Source organism: Carcharodon carcharias, chromosome 4 (genome assembly GCF_017639515.1).
Source record: "Carcharodon carcharias isolate sCarCar2 chromosome 4, sCarCar2.pri, whole genome shotgun sequence".
Lineage (NCBI taxonomy): Eukaryota > Metazoa > Chordata > Chondrichthyes > Lamniformes > Lamnidae > Carcharodon > Carcharodon carcharias.
The window spans coordinates 182,936,684-182,953,620 of NC_054470.1; the positions used below are offsets into that span (position 1 = coordinate 182,936,684).

Genomic DNA, 16,937 nt, shown 5'->3' on the forward strand with positions numbered 1-16,937 from the left:
CATGTGACAAAACCTCCAAGGATACACCCAACTGGGAGAGGTGGTGGTGTAGTGGTAATATCACCGGACTAGCAATTCAGCAGCCCAGGCTATTACTCTGGGGCCGCAGGTTCAAATCTCACGACGGTGGCTGGTGGTATTTTAAAAATGTACTTAATCTTGAATTGAAAGCTAGTTTCAGAAATGGTGACCATGAAGTTATCGTAAATTGTCATAAAAAGCCATCTAGTTCATTAGGGAAGGAACTCTGCTATCCTTACGTGGTCTGGCCTATATGTGATTCCAGATCCACAGTAATGTGACTGATTTTGAAATGGCCTAGGAAGCTATTCAGTTCAAGGGCGATTAAGGATGGGTGCCAAATGTTGGATTTGCCAGTAACGCCCACATCCTATGAAAGAATAAAAATGTTGGCAACCCTGATCATGGGTGATGAATTCAGTGAGATAGACGATGATGTATTGGGCATATACAGGTGAAGCAGAGTCACTGGCTGCACAAAGGCTCAGCACAGGTTTTGCCATGGAGCCTGAACCTGCTGCAGTACGTGGCATTCAGGGATCACAGGACCTGCTCATAAAGGGATCATCATCTGAGTAAGATTGACCATGTTGTCCCTATCAGGTTGCTGGGTTTTGGGAATAATTTTCAGGAGGGCAGCCACGATTGTGCAGCCAAGTCACGTGCAGTCTGTTGTCCCAGCTGACTGGTTTGTCTGAAGTCACAGGAACACAGGAAAATAGAAACACGTGAGCAGGAAAAGGCCATTTGGCCCCTCGAGCCTGCTCCACCATTTAACCAGATCATTACTAATGTTCCACTTCAATGCCATCTTTCCACAATATCCTGTATCCCTTGATGTCATTGGTATCTAAAAATCTATCCACCTCTGCTTTGGACACACTCAATGACTGAGCCCACACAGCGCACTGGGGTAGAGAATTTCAAAGATTCACCACCCTCTGACTGAAGAAATTCCTTCTCATCTCGGTCCTATATGGCCTACCTCTTATCTGTGACGATGTCCTCTGGTTCTAGACCCCCCCAATCAGGGAAAACATCCCTTCCTGCATCTATCCTGTCGAGCCCTGTAAGAATTTTATACACTTCAATGAGATCACTTCTCATTCTTCTAAACTCCAGCGAATACAGCCCCAGTCTCCTCAATCTTACCTCATAAGACAATCCCGCCATCCCATCAATTAGTCTGGTGAGCTTTTGTTGCATTCCCTCTATGGCCAGTTAATCCTTCCTTAGGTAAAAAGACCAAAACTGCACACAGTACTCCGGGTGTGGTCTTACCAACACTCTATACAATGGCAGCAAGACTTCCTTAATCTTGTACTCAAGCCCCCTTGCAATAAAGGTTAACATACCATTTGCCTTTCTAATTGCTTGTTGCACCTGCATGTTAGCTTTCAGTGACTTATGAACAAGAACATCCTGGTCCCTTAGGACATCAACATTTCCCGATCTCTCCCCACTTAAGGAATACTCTGCATTTCTGTTTTTCCTACCAAAGTGGATAACTTCACATTTTTGTACATTATATTCCATTTGCCATGTTCTTGCCCACTTACTTAGTGACTCCGTCACACTCAGACAGAGAGACGGAAAATAATCAGCAATAAACTGTACCATAAAGAGAAATGGTCAGCAACAAACTACAACATCAAGGTTGATGTTTAGGGATCTTTGTAGCCAGTCTAGTTCACAATGCAATTCAGTATCATTAACACAGCAGCTTGTTATTTTCCATTGTCCAAGAATGACTTTAATTCTACAGTCTGTCATTGTTACTGTTCACTTATCCATTTACTGCTTAATAAAGCTGATTTTAACTCAGATCTACTGAAGTCTTTATTCAACAGCCTTGAGGGAGATTACATGATATAATCAGTAAACCAAAATATAGTGATGAGGGTTTGCTCTTCATTACACCTTGTTACAAATTCCATAGAAATGAGTAAAGACACACTGTGGGAACAGAAGAAAAGCAGAAGCCCATTCAGCCCCCTCGAGCCTGTTCCATAAAAGATCTGAGTGAAACAGTTGGATTGTCATAACATCCTCACCTTTAATGTTACCTCAATGATCACAGAGTTCCTCAAATTCTGGACTCTTGCATATCCCTAATTTTAATAATTCCATCATCAGCTGCCCAGGCCCTAAGCTCTGGAATCCCCTACCTAAACATCTCCAGCTCTCTGCCTTTCTCCCCTCCTTAAAATCTACCTCTTTGATCAAATTGTCCCAATATGGGGCTAAAGGCCAATTAGTCCCCTGGACTTGATGGTTTGCATCCTAGGCTATTAAAGGAAATAGCTACAGAGATAGTGGATGCACTTAGATTCTGGAAAAGTCCCAGAGGATTGGAGAACTGCCAATGTAACACCCTTATTCAAAAAGGGAGGGACACAAAAATGGGTAACTATAGGCCAGGTAGCTTAACATCCATCATTGGGAAAATGTTGGAGTCTATTATTAAGGATGTAATAGCAGAGCATTGATAAATGCACAATATAATCAAGCAAACTCAGTATAGCTTCATGATGGGGAAATCATGCCTGACAAATTTGTTAGAAATCTTTGAGGAGGTAACAAGCAGGATGGATAAAGGGGAACCAGTAGGTGTAATATATTTGGATTTCCAGAAGATACCACATATTAGGCTATTTAATAAGTTAAGAGCCCAGGGTAAAAGCAAAATACTGCGGAAACTGGAAATCTGAAACAAAAACAAAAATTGCTGGAGAAACTCAGCAGGTCTGACAGCATCTGTGGAGAGAAAGACAGAGTTAATGTTTCGAGTCCAAACTAAAGAGAAGTAGAAATGTGGCAAAATATATACTGTTTAAGTTGGATAGAAGGCCAGTGATAGGTGGAGGCAAAATAGAGATTGCAAAAATGTCATAAACAAAAGGTTAAAGGGGTGTTGATGGTAGTGAAACTGACTAAAGGAAGTGCTAATTGTGACATTAAGAGTAGAAAGCAGATGGTCCTAGTGGGGTGGGGTGGGGGAGGGGATGGTGTGGAGAAATGATCAAAATAGGCTGAAAGGTGGGGATAAAATAATGAATGGAAATAAATTTTTAAAAATAATAGAAATAGGTGGGAAAAAAAATTTATATATAAAAGTTAAAAAATAAATATTTGAAAAAAGGGGATTAAAAAGGGGTGAGGACGGAGGAGACAGTTCATGATCTGAAGTTGTTGAACTCAACGTTAAGTCCAGAAGGCTGTAAAGTGCCTAATCGGAAGGTGAGGTGCTGTTCCTTCAGTTTGAGTTGAGCTTCACTGGAACATTGCAGCAGGCCAAGGACGGACATGTGGGCATGAGAGCAGGGTGGTGTGTTGAAATGGCAAGCAACAGGGAGGTCTGAGTCATGCTTGCGGACAGACCGAAGGTGTTCCGCCAAGCGGTCACCCAGTCTGCCTTTGGTCTCTCCAATGTAGAGGAGACTGCATTGGGAGCAGCAAATGCAGTAGACTAAATTGAGGGAAGTGCAAGTGGAGCACTGCTTCATTTGAAAGGAGTATTTGGGCCCTTGGACGGTGAGGAGGGGGGAAGTAAAGGGGCAGGTGTTGCACCTTCTGCGATTGCATGGGAAGGTGCTGTGGGAAGGGGTTGATGGAGGAGTGGACCAGGGTGACCCGGAGGGAACAGTCCCTAAGGAATACTGAAGGGAAGATGTGTTTGGTGGTGGCATCATGCTGGAGTTGGCAGAAATGGCAGAGGATGATCCTTTGAATGTGGAGGCTGGTGGGGTGATAAGTGAGGAAAAGGGGGACCCTATGTTTCTGGGAGGGAGAGGAAGGTGTGAGGGCGGATGTGCGGGAGATGGGCCGGACACGGTTGAGGGCCCTGTCAATCACCGTGGGTGGGAAACCTTGGTTAAGGAAGAAGGAAGACATGTCAGAAGAACTTTTGGAAAGTGGCATCATCAGAACAGGTGTGGTGGAGGGGAAGGAACTGAAAGAATGGGATGGAGTCCATACAGGAAGCAGGGTATCCCCATGGGCCCCAGTTATGCCTGTCTCTTTATGGGGTATGTGGAACATTTCTTGTTCCAGTCCTACTCAGGCTCCCTCTCACAACTCTTTCTCCGGTGCATGGATGACTGTTTCGGTGCCACTTCGTGCTCTCGTCTGGACCTGGAAAAATTTATTAATTTTGCTTCCAATTTCCACCCCTCCATCAATTTCAGGTGGTCCATCACTGACTCTACCCTTCCATTCCTTGACCTCTCTGTCTCAATTTTTGGTGATAGACTGTCCACCAATAGTCATTACAAGCCTACTGACTCCCACAGCTACCTCAATTACAGCTCTTCACACCCTGCTTCCTGTAAGGGCTCTATCCCATTCTCTCAGTTCCTTCACCTTCGTCGCATCTGTTCCGATGATGCCATTTTCCAAAACAGTGCTTCTGACATGTCTTCCTTCTTACTTAACCGAAGTTTCCCACCCACCATGGTTGACAGGGCCCTCAACTGTGTCTGGTCCATCTCCCGCGCCTCTGCCCCCACACCTTCCTCTCTCTCCCAGAACCATGATAGGGTCCCCCTTGTCCTCACTTATCACCACACCAGCCTCCACATTCAAAGGATCATCCTCCACCAGTTCCGTCAACTCCAGCGTGATGTCACCACATCTTCCTTTCATCCCACTGTCGGCATTCCGTACAGTCATAAGGACTTGAAACATTAACTCTGTCTTTCTCTCCACAGGTGCTAACAGACCTGTTGAGTTTTTCCAGCAATTTTTGTTTTTGTTTAAGAGCCCATGGTTTTGGGGGTAGTATATGTGACTTTGTAGCAGTTTGTTACAACTGAATGGCTTGCTTGGCCATTTCAGAGTCAACCACATTGCTTGGGTCTGGAGTCCCATGTAGGCCAAGTGAACCAGATGAGTCTTTACAAAAATGGTTTTGTGATTATCATTAGACTTTAATTCCAGATTTTCATTGAATTCAAATTCCACCAACTGTTGTGGCAGGATTCAAACCCAGGTCCCCAGAGCGTTACATTGGGTCTCTGGATTACTAGATTAGTGACAATACCACTACGCCATCACCTCCCCCTGGAAGTTCCCCTCTAAGTCACTCACCATCCTGACTTGGAAATATATCACCGTTCCTTCACTGTCGCTGGGTCAAAATCCCGGAACTCCCTCCCTAACAGCGCTGTGGGTGTATCTACACCACATGGACTGCAGTAGTTCAAGAAGCCAGCAAAGCTCACATCCCGTGAATGAATAAAAAAAATATATAAATGAGTTGGATGAAGGAAGTGAATATACTATCGCCAGATATTTGCAGATGACACAAAAATAGGTGGGAAGGCAAGTGGTGAGGATGACACAAAGAATCTACAGAGGGATATAGAGAGGTTAAGTGAATGGGCAAAAACTTGGTAGTTGGGAGATAATGTGGGAAAATGTGAGGTTATGCACTTTGGCAGGAAGAATACAGGAGCTGAATATTATCTAAATGGAGAAAGACTGCAGAAAGCTGCAGCACAGAGGGATTTGGGGATCCTCGTGCATTAATTACAAAAGGCGAGCATACAAGTTCAACGGGTAATAGGGGAGGGCAAATGGAATGTTGGCCTTTATTTCAAAGGGAATGGAGTATAAAAATAGGGAAGTCTTGCTAAAACTATACAAGGCACTAGTCTGATCACACCTAGAATACTGTGAACAGGTTTGGTCCCTTATCTAAGGAAAGATACACTGGCATTGGAGGCAGTCCAGAGAAGGTTCACTAGGTTGATCCTGGGTATGGAGGGATTTTCTTATTGACCTGTACTCATTGGAGTTTAGAAGAATGTGGGAAACCTTAATGAAACATATAAGACTCTTAGGGGGCTTGACAGGGTAGATGCTGAGAGGTTGTTTCTCCTTGTGGGAGAGTCAAGGACCAGAGGGCATAATCTCAGAGCAAAAGATCTCCCATTTAAGACAGAGATGAGGAAAAATTTCTTCTCTCAGAGGATAGTTAACCTGTGGAATTCTTTACTGCAGAGTGCTGTAGAGGCTGGGTTATTAACTTTATTCAAGGTTGAGATAGACAGATTTTTAATCAGTAAATGAATCAAGGGTTATAGGGAAAAGGCAGAAGTTGAGAATTATCAGATCAGCCTTGATATCATTGAATGGCAGAACAGATTTGATGGGCTGAAAGGCCTACTTCTGCTCCTACATCTTATAGTCTTATGGTTTTATGTGGCTTCATGTCAAATTTTGTTTGATAATACTCCTGTGAACCTTTAGTTTCTTGGGATGGTTTACATTACAGGTGCTATACCAATGCAGGTTGTTGCTGCTATGAGCTTCTCATATCCACAAGTATATTTTAACAGAGTTAATATTCTCAGGCATGGCAGCAGTCAAACTCTCGTCCAGTGTTTTCATTGATCCAAGCAAGATAACCATTCCACTACTGTACCGTTGGGTCTGAGACTTTGAACCTGAAATAAGTACCCCGAAGAAATAAATTTCCCCAAAAAATGACAGTAGGAGACACAACAGGCATGAACCATGACTAAAGATAAAAGCAAAATACTGCAGATGCTGGAAATCTGAAATAAAAACAGAAAATGCTGGAAAAGCTTAGCAAGTCTGAAGAAGGGTTATACAGACTCGAAAGGTTAACTCCGTTTCTCTCTGCACAGATGCTGTCAGACCTGCTGAGTTTTTCCAGCATTTTCTGTTTTTATTTTTGAACTGTGACCAACTGGGGGAGGTATTGAAGGTGGTGTCCACTGCCAGTGGACCTATACCCCCAGTAAGGAGTCAATCATGAAAGGTGAGGAGAAAATCAACAGCGAAGAAGATAAAAACAGCAAGTGGAAAACGCTTATTTTGATATAAATACAGCCCATAGTGGAAAAGCGGGTCCATCAGGACACAACTGAGAAAACACAATGATCCAGCCTTGGTATTGGTGAGCTGTGCTCAACGGGAATTAAAAGTTACCAGACAGAGAATTCAGGTGATAAACGTTCAGCTACAAGCTTTCTTTGCCCGAGCCCCATCGTTATCTTAGCTGCCCTACCCTGGGATTAACTCCTTCAAGGAAGGCCCATGGGAAAGTCTTGGCCCCTCCAACTGTCTCCAGTTGAATGATTGATTGAGAGCTCAGTCAAGCTAAAGTCTTGACAGGGAGTTGTTGTTTAAACTGACATTTATTACTAATAGTTGGTGGTACAGAAATTGAGTATTGCTAAAAAAAGAGAGATGCTGTTGAAGCTTTTTGTCTTGCACTCATCAGGACAGATCCAAGAATGCCAAATTTTAAAGGGAGCAACAATGTTATGCAATACTGCATAAGAAAAGAGTGTTGGTTGGTTGGCAAGTTGACTCTGGTTGAGTCGTTGCCATGGAGAATGCACTAGGGGACTATTGAACCCCACACTTTCTTTTTTTAAAATTAAATAAAAACACGAGTTGGGGGTGGCAATAGTTCCCTCGTACATTCTCCATGGCAATACATTGACCAATCAGAGTCAACTTGCCAACCAATCAGCACCTGTTTCTCATGCAGTATAAATTGCTGTTCCCTTTGAAATTTGGCATTCTTGCATCTGTCCTGATGAGCGCAAGCCAGCATGTCTCTTTTTTCAGCAGTACTGAAACTTATTCAGTGTATAAGTGATTAGGGTAATCCTTTGAGAACATCTGAATCTGCACTGGAAGAAAAAATATATATAGTGAGATGTTACAACAGGTTCTTCAGAATTCGACAAGGTCTGACCAGCTGTTAACCCTTCGAACTCGAGAACTGTACAGAAGAACGAGAGGAAAAATTAACCACTCAAGCCTGTACCATGCCATTCAATCAGGTTGTGGCTGATCTGAACTCCATAAAGAGCCTTTGCTTCATATCCCTTTGTACCTTTGGATAACAAAAGTCTATCAATTGAGATCTAAAATTGACACTCAACTGTAACATGTGAATTTTTGTAGGCATAACCTTACACGTGTAACTATTTTCAATAACAGTAATCATTATTCACTTAATTCTATGAAAACTAATAAATGCCTTTGAACCCTATTAACTTGTGGAATAATTTACAGGCAAGAACATCCATTTCCTGTAACTCCCCATTCAGTTGTGGTGTCCCCCACTGTTCAGTGCCCATTAAGAAGTTAGGTTCACAATTTTATTATGCTCAGCTGCCAACAGACTGTCAAATATTTGGTTGCCCCTGACTCTCCTGGGTGTCAAGGTAATTTTAACATTTTGTTTTATTTCGTCTGGGAAATGCAGCAGAGCAAGTCAAGAAAGGGCAAAAGATTCCACAGGTTGGCTGAAGTGATTTACGTTTGTGCTGTCAGCCTTCAAAAACAATCTTTGTTCCATTTTACTGTCGATTTTAAGAGCTGGCTTTACGGCTAAGAGAAGCAATTGATCAGTGTGCATTCTGAGCCACTGACAGCAATAAATGAAATTGCGTAATACAAGTATTCGCACCATGAATATTTAATATGAAACAGCTTGGGTGAAAATTGCTCCTAGCTCGACTCCACTGAAACAGTTTTGATGTGCGTTTGGTTCCCACCCTGCTCACAGAAGCTTGGATGGCCGAACATTAAATATACCTTATGATATTGTTGAGGCAAGTTTTACCTGGATTTTTCGGCTGTGACCATGTTCATTATAAATACTTGTTTTTATTGCCCTGAGGGCTCTCCTGGTTATTGTGAATTGTCTTGATGCAATGGAATAAATGAATCACCATGGGCTCCATGCAATGGAGACACTGTACATGCATTAAGTCTTTCTGTTTACAGGGCTTACCGAGGACAGTTTACTCTGCATTGTTGGGACTTGGCGAGAAGGGGGGGGGGGATGCTCGGCGTCCGACGGAGAGCCATCAATCTGTCTTACTCGAAAGCAAGAGGCAAGGAGGTTTGCATCTATTGTAAAACAAGATCATTGTGCTAAGTGAGGGCCTGTTCCTCTGAATCGATTCTCTCACCAAGCAAGTCCTGAAAGGACTACAGTCTCTGAACATTTTTCCTGCCTGCATTGGAATTATGATAAAGCTTCAGAAAGAAATGGCCGAGCAGGGGGAAGATCATGGGGCCACTTCTGGTTGGCATTTAACTGTAGCACCCGGTGTAATTCAGCACTAATATTTGGGGAGGGAGGGAGCTGCTGTGACCAATGCGCCACATTTTGCAGCTTGTTTAGCAGACTGGAGATGACACAGGCCCAGAGGATCCTGTGCTGTGCCAAATGAGTAACCTAGGAACATAGAATGATTTACACCACAGAAGGAGGCCATTTGGCCCATTGTGCCCCTGCTGGAATTGAATTTTCTTTTCCTCAACATTCACCTTGAAAATGGATTGTGCGGCAAACTGTTGAATGTAAAACTCTCAAGGGCAACGGGACATCTGAGACCTCGGTGAACAATGGGACCAACGGTCCACCTTCTTAACCAATGAAATGTAAGGGTAGAGGAAGAAACAGGGGAATGACAGAGAAAGAGGGTGAATTACAGTCAAACCAGGTTCAGAAAGTGAAATAAAGAGAGAGAAAAATGCTTAGACTAAAAGAGAGGGAAAGAAAAGTGTCAGAAAGGAAAAGTGTGAGAAAATCAAAACAGTTAAAATGTAAAAAAACCTCATGGAACAATAATGGTAAGCACAGGAATGAGAGACCACAGTTTCAATTGTTCCCTTTCTGGGCCTCTGGAGTTAAGTGGCACCATAGGAACATAAATTTCCTTATGAAGGGTTCTTCTGTTGCTAAGTACCAGCCCTAACTTCAGTTGGTGAGTTTAAGTTGTAGTTATGGAGCAAATTCAGCAATTTCTTGAAATTTATCAGGAGATTGAGGACAATCTCCTATGTCACAAATCTAACAGCAGAGTGGTACAAATTATCCAGCAAATGATGATGATTCACAACTCACAATGTTTTCCCTTCCTCATCACAATTTGCTGTGTTGTTTATGCACTAATAAAGTCAACCCCATTTAGTTCACTAAAATCTTCCCAGCAAACCAGGGCCACTGTGTGATATTATCGTTTGAACAGTTAATATGTTGATGTCAAGTTCCTCGGTTTGTTATTTGAAGAGATGCTAATACTTTTGATTCATTCTTGAGATGTGGTTGACTTTGACAAGACAGCAATTTGTTCCCCAACCCTAGTTACCTTGAGTCAGCTACAATGAGCTGGATTTTTCTGAGATCGTCAGGACCCTGACGTTGGGCTCAATTCCGGGTGGAACCTGGAAATAGCTATGGTGGGACATTGGTCGCGATTGTCCTGGAGGTGGCCAATTAAGAGGCCACTTCTGGGAGCCCCATCCAATTAAGGATGGCGCGTGGACAATGGAACTGGAAGGCCCAAACAGAGAACTTGCAGTGATATCCGGCCAGGAGCCCCATTGAATGGGTACTTCCCTCTGAAGAATCACATATGTGTAAAAAATAAGTTTTCCCATAGCTTCCAGGCCATTAGCCTGGAGGGAGGGGCCTCCTCCAGAGAATCACCTGTGGCCACATTGTGGCCTTCTGAACCCCTCAGCTCTGGGATGGGCAAGTTTAAAGGAGGTCCCACTTGCCCTCTGCCTAATGCCAGGAGGCCACCGTTAGGCAACAGCTGGGTATTGGCCTCAGGGGGAGGCTCGGCTGTGGTTGGGAGGATCCCAGTGCCCTTTGATCCCAAGTGATTATTTGGGCCTAATTAGCTACCTGATGCTGCTGGGTAAGCAGCTGGTGCCCGTCAGACCCTACCTCCAACAAGATTGCTCAGAGGTGGTAACATGCCAGGGAGCTGCCTTGACATATGATTCTCTAATTTTTCTTCCAGTCCCGCACCCAAATCGGTTTCCATGAGACAGAGAAAATTCATCTCAAAGTGTGAAAGAGGGGCCACATAGTGGCCAAACAATATACCTTTCCCTGAACAATCCAGCAATGCCCATGGCCATTTTCTGGTGCCAGACAACAGATTTCAGAATTCAGCTTGTTATGATGGGATTTGAACTATTGACCTTTAGTTATTAGTTTGGTACCAGAACCACCATTAGGCAAGTGTGGTAAAGTTGGGATTCTGTGCTCGCTGACCTACAACTCCTGGTTTGGCAATGCCTCAATTTTAAAACTGTCCTCCTTGTTAACAAATCACTCCACGGCCTCCCTCCTGCCTATCCCTGTAACCTCCTCTAGCCCTACAACCTTCCACAGTCTCTACGCTCAGCTAATTCTGATGGTTTGAGCATCCACCACTCCAACATTGGTGGCTGGGTCTTCAACTGCGTAGGCCCTAAACCCTGGAACTCCCTCTCTGAACTTCTCCATCTCTTTCCTCCTTTAAGATGCTTATTAAAACCCACCGCTTTGACCAAGCTTTTGGTCACCTGTCCTAATATGACTTGGTGTCATATTTTGTTTGACAATACTCCTATGATGTTTTACTATTGCCTCAGGGTGCCATATAAAGGCAAGTTGTTTCTGTTGTTGACATGTTTTCTCTTAAAAAAAAAATCTCCCTAAATGTCACCAAGAGCTCATGAATCACTGGAATTCAGAAGGCCTGTAAACTTATTTTTTACAAGTCGGTCTCATTTGCATTGAATACAGGAGTAATGACTTAGACTGGTCCTGAGGTTAAGTGGAGTTGAAGGACAGGGATAATTGGAACAGGGGCAGGGAGGTAGAAGAGCCTACTAGGAGGTAATTTAAAATGGCGTAGGAGGAGGGGGAAGGCAACATTGGCTTGTGGGAAGTGGAAGGTCAAGCGGATAGAAGATGAAGGAATAACAAAGTGGGCTGTGAGGGACAATTGTTTCAAAAATGTTAAAATATAAAGGTTCAATAGACAGATGAAAAGAAAGCACAGCTAAATGCTTAAGGCATTACAAAAGGGGATGAGCAAGAGATGAGAATAGAGACAGTGGGGATAGGCCCAGAAGCCTGCTTTTGGAGGTTTAACAAAAAGTGAGTATAAAATAGAAATCAAAATTAAATACGTAAAAATGTACAACTTAATGCTTGACTAAATACTCCCATACAGGGTGAGACACTGTAACTCAGTCTATGGAGGCTTTGAATATTGCAACAAAGCAATAGAATTAGGCCATTTAACCACTCAAGCCAGTTCCTGGTATTCAATACGATCATGGCTGATCCCTGACCTAACTCCATATACCCAACTTTTCCCTGTAACACCTTTGGATAACAAAAATTTATCAATCTTAGATTGAAAGCTGAAAATTGATCTAGAATGAATTGCAATTTGAGAGTCTGAACCTCTATCACATTACATGAAACCCCTGAAAAGCCTGGTTCTAACTTTCATACGACGCCCTCCAGTCCTAGACTCCCCAAGATCGAACGGAGGGTGAGTATTGGAGGACCTGTAGCTCAATCTAGTAGTATGGTTTGACCTGTTGGCATGACCTGGGATTGCGACAGCTTATAACAATTGTATTGAGGGGTTAGTCTGGTACGACAGTGCTTATTGATAGCCAAATGTTCAATTATCTCTAAAATAGGGGACAGTGTGATACAGGCACTGATAATGTATGAGTTAGCTGTCCTTGGCCTTTAAGCAAATATCTCTGCTATGTTGACACAGAGGCCTGGGATCAATTGACTTTGGATACCACCGGAGTTGTGTTTAGAATTGTTAAGGTCCCTCTCCCTCTGTGATTGTGGTATGTATAAAGCTGGGAGGGAAGCTAATAGCATTGTTTTTAAAGTCCTTTCTTCAATGTGCTCAATGTGTTCTTCCTCAACCACTCCTCCATCACGCACCCCACCCCATGCCCCCATTTTCTCTCCTCCCAAAGTCTCACATGGGATCACATTTGAAAGCTGTCCTCAAGAAAAGAACACAGAGAAGTTAAGCTGGTTGTTGCTATTAAGTGAACCCAGAATGTCACTTACCAAGTAATGGCGGTAACCAGTTCACATTGGCTTCGCAGTGAGAGTCCAGGAAAGTCAAAACTTCACCTTTGGCCACCGAAGCCCCTAGCAACCTGGTTCGGATTAGGCCTTCCCTCTTCCTGGTGCGCATGATCCTCACTTTTGGAAATCTAGCCATGTATTCCTCTAAACGTTCTTTCAAATGCTCTGGAAGAAATAAAGAAGTGAACACTTGAAACCCTGTTTTATTTATCTGTGATTGTACGGATTTCAAGTCAGTTGATCAGAATGGTAGAAGCTCTTTTCATGTGAAAAAGAGATTGGGCCCTTTCAGTGTTACGTGCACATGCCGACTTTCCCCCTTCACCCACCATCCCCCTTTCCTGAGGTTGTTGACTCCTTACTGGGACATGGTTCCGTTACAGCTGCCAGTACCTGCCGCATCCCGAAACAGCCTTTATCAAAGTCACAAATGACGTCCTATGTGACTGTGACAAAGGTAAACTTTCCCTCCTCTTCCTTCTTGACCTCTCTGCAATATGTGACATGGTTGATCACATCTTCCTCCTCCTACACCTCTCCACCACCATTAAAAGATGCACTCGTCTGGTTCCACTCTTATCTATCAAATAGTAGCTGGGGAATTACCATCACTTATCTTCCCACTCTCAGACCATTACCTCTGATGTTCTCCAAGGCTCTGTCCTTGGCTCCCTCTTATTTCTCATCTACACCTTGGTAACAACAACCAAAAACACAATGTTACATCCCATATGTTTAAAACTGGCTGGCGATGCCCAGCTCCACCTCACCACCACCTCTCTCAACCCCTCCACTGTCTCTAAACCATCACCCTGCTTGTCCGATGCCCAGTACTGGATGAACAGGAATATCCTCCAATTGAATATTGGGAAGACTGAAGCCATTGTCCTTGGTCGCCCGCCATAAACTCCACCCCCTCGCCTCCAACTCCAACCCTCTCCCTGGCAGCTGTCTGAGGCTGAACCAGTCTGTTTGTAACCCTGCTGTTTGATCTCGGATGAGCTTCCAACCTTATATCAGCACTGTCACTAAGACTGCCTAATTCCACCTCTGTAACACCACCTGGCTCTGCCCATGTGCTCAGTTCTTCTGCTGCTGAAACCATTCAGTTTCGACTATTCCAACACATGCCTGGCCAGCCCCCTGCATTCTACCCTCCCTAAACTTGATGTCACCCAAAACTCTGCAGCACATGTCCTAACTCGCTCCAAATCCCATTCACCCAGCACACCTCTGCTGTCTGACGTACATTGACTTGATGGTATTGATGGGCTTTGCCCTCAGCTTCACCAGCCACCAACCCTCACTACTCAGGTTCTGTACGCAATGCATCATCCTCTGCCATTTGCACTAACTCCAGCATGATTCCACCACAAAACATACCTTACCCTCCCCTCCCCTTTCAGCATTCCAAAGGGATCGTTCCCTCCCCAACACCCTGGTCCAATCCTTGGTCACCCCTGAAACCCCCCCCGCTTTCCGCCGGCACCATTCCATGACAGCAGATGAGAAGCACCGCCCAAGGCCTCAAACGCTGCTTCCAAGTGAGAAAGCGATTCTTTCAATTTAGTATTCTGTATTCGCTGCTCACAATGTGGTCTCCTCTACGCTGGGGAGACCAATTGCAGACTGGGTTTGCGGGGCCCCTCCATGCAGTCTGCAATTGTGGCCTCAACCTTCCAGTCAGCTGTTATCTTAACTCTCCATCTCGTTCCCCCTCTGAAACTTTGTGCCTTTGGCCTGCTACTGAGTTCCAATTTGGCGCAAGCTTTTTCATCTTTTGCATTTCAACTGGGCGCTTTACCGCCTTCTGGGTTTAACTATTTTAGATCATAACCTCCGCCCCCATTTTCTATTGTGTTTCTTTGTTGGTTTGTTTTTTCTTTTATTTTGTCTCTCTCTTCTTCTCTTCATGTTACAGTTTTAATTTTCCCCAGTTCTTATGAATGACCACAGTAGGGAGGAGTTTAATGGTTGTGGCAGGAGTCCTGTCCAGCCCCTGGAACCTGGCTGTCACCATTTCTGGGAGGCCCGATAGGAATCAATCCCAGTAAGGCTACCTATCTGGTCAGTGTCGGGGCTACCGGCTCCTGTGAGGGGAAATTTCCCTCAGGAAACCCTACTGGAGAGCACGTGTCCTGCCTCCGAGAGCCGCCAGCCAATCAGAAGCTGGCAGTTCTCCAGTACCAGCAACCCCATCGGGAATGGTGGCTGCCGCCTCTACTACAGTGCGGCCTACACAATGGATCATCATTGGAGCCCCAGGAAAAGGCAAGTGGGATGGATTTTCCAGGGTCAGACATGGACCAGGCAGGGGGAGGGGGCTTGAATTAAAGGGCTCGGGTGGACGTGGGGGGTATTCCTTTTGAGTCCCATGGTGAGTGCTTCTGTCAGGCGCAGTAGTGCTCGAGAAGGAGGAAGACCCACCACTCCCAGGCCTATCTGCCTGGGTGCTCCTGGCAGCAGGTCCACGTGATATGGTCCCTGCCCATGTCCCTGGTTAGGTTCCAGCGGCACCATTTGAGGCTCTGAAGTGACCCTTAGATAGCCACATAAATGCCTGATTTGGCCTCTGGGCAGGAAGGTTGACCTCAAGCCTTCCAGCTTTGGACTAGGAGGTTGGCAGGAAGGCAGTGGGCTCTCCACTTCCACCTTCCTGCTGGAGCATATGGCCCTCCCCACCTCTGAACCCACCACTGGAGAGTATGGGGATGGGGTGAGCATCAAATTCCACCTTTAAACTATGTTTCTCTCTCCACAGAGAGTCCTACTGGGTGTTTCCAGAATTTTCTGTATTATTGGTTATTAAGGTAGTCTCTCACACGCTGTCAGAATTTATCAGCTATTTAGATATTAATGACTTAGATGAAGAGACAGACAGTAATGTATCTAATTTGGTGATGATACCAAGCTAGGTAGGAAGGTAAGCTGTGGGGAGGACACAGAGAGGCTGCCAAGAGATATAGACAGGTTAAGTCTGAGGGCAACAAGATAGCAGATGGGGTATAATGTAGGGAAATATGAAGTTATTCACTTTGGTCATAAGAATAGGAAAGCAGAATATTTTTTAAAAGGTGAGACACTTGTAAGTGTTGATCTTCAAAGAGACCTGGGTGCGGTTGAATGAGGAACACAGAAAGTTAGCATACAGGTACAGTAAGCAATGAGGACAGGAAATGCCATGTTGGCTTTTATTGCAAGGGGGTTGGAGTACAGGAATAAAGAAGTCTTGCTGGAGTTGTACAGGGTTTTGGTGAGACTGGATCTGGAGTATGTGTGCAGTTCTGGTGTCCACATTTAAAGAAGGATAGACTTGCATGGGAGGCGGTACAGCGAAGGTTCACTAAATCGGTCCCTGGGATGAGGGGGTTGTTCTATGAGGTGAGGCTGAGTAAATTGGGCCTATATTCTCTGGGCCTGAGGTTTGCGCATGTTGCACACGCGTGTGATCTGCAGGCCCAGAAGAGTTTTAGAAACAGCACAGGCAGTTCTCTGAAGGCCACCAGGAGTTGGTGAGGAGTCTCAGGGAGCTGTCAGCGAGAGACGTGAAGCTTTTTTAGCTGGCAGAAGTTATGGCCTCAGCAACCGCTGGGCACACCAAGTGGGAGGACAATGCCGATGGGCACTCTGCCCCCTGCTTCTCTGATGACTGCCTGCATGCTCTCATTGAGACGGCGAGTGCCCGGCTGGAGATCCTCATGCTGCGCGATGGCAAGAGGAGGCCACCCCACCAGGTGAAGAAGGCCTGGACGGAGATTGCTGCCCAGATGAGCGGACATGATGTTGTGCGCTGCACATGGATCCAGTGCTGGAAACAGTTCAATAATCTTCTGCGCTCTGCAAGGGTGAAGACTGACTTGGCATGGAACTGTATATAGATGTCTAGGAAGGTGGCTGTTCTTCGTGCCACTCGGGGGCCGGGGGGGGTGGGGGGGAAGTTGTGGGTGAGATGCAAAGTGCCAAATGGTACATATTCCTGTGCTGGCCAAGATTGGGAGATGTGCCT

General features: G+C 44.9%; 1 protein-coding gene across 2 annotated transcripts in view; it reads right to left on the reverse strand.

Annotated features, from left to right (window-relative positions):
- galntl6 (polypeptide N-acetylgalactosaminyltransferase like 6) overlaps positions 1 to 16,937 on the reverse strand; it is a 1,468,073-nt gene that overhangs the window by 369,057 nt on the left and 1,082,079 nt on the right. For both annotated transcript variants that reach the window (XM_041186365.1, XM_041186364.1), the window contains one exon: positions 12,911 to 13,096. In XM_041186365.1, coding sequence (XP_041042299.1) covers positions 12,911 to 13,096 — 186 coding nt within the window. The remainder of the gene's footprint in view (positions 1 to 12,910; positions 13,097 to 16,937) is intronic.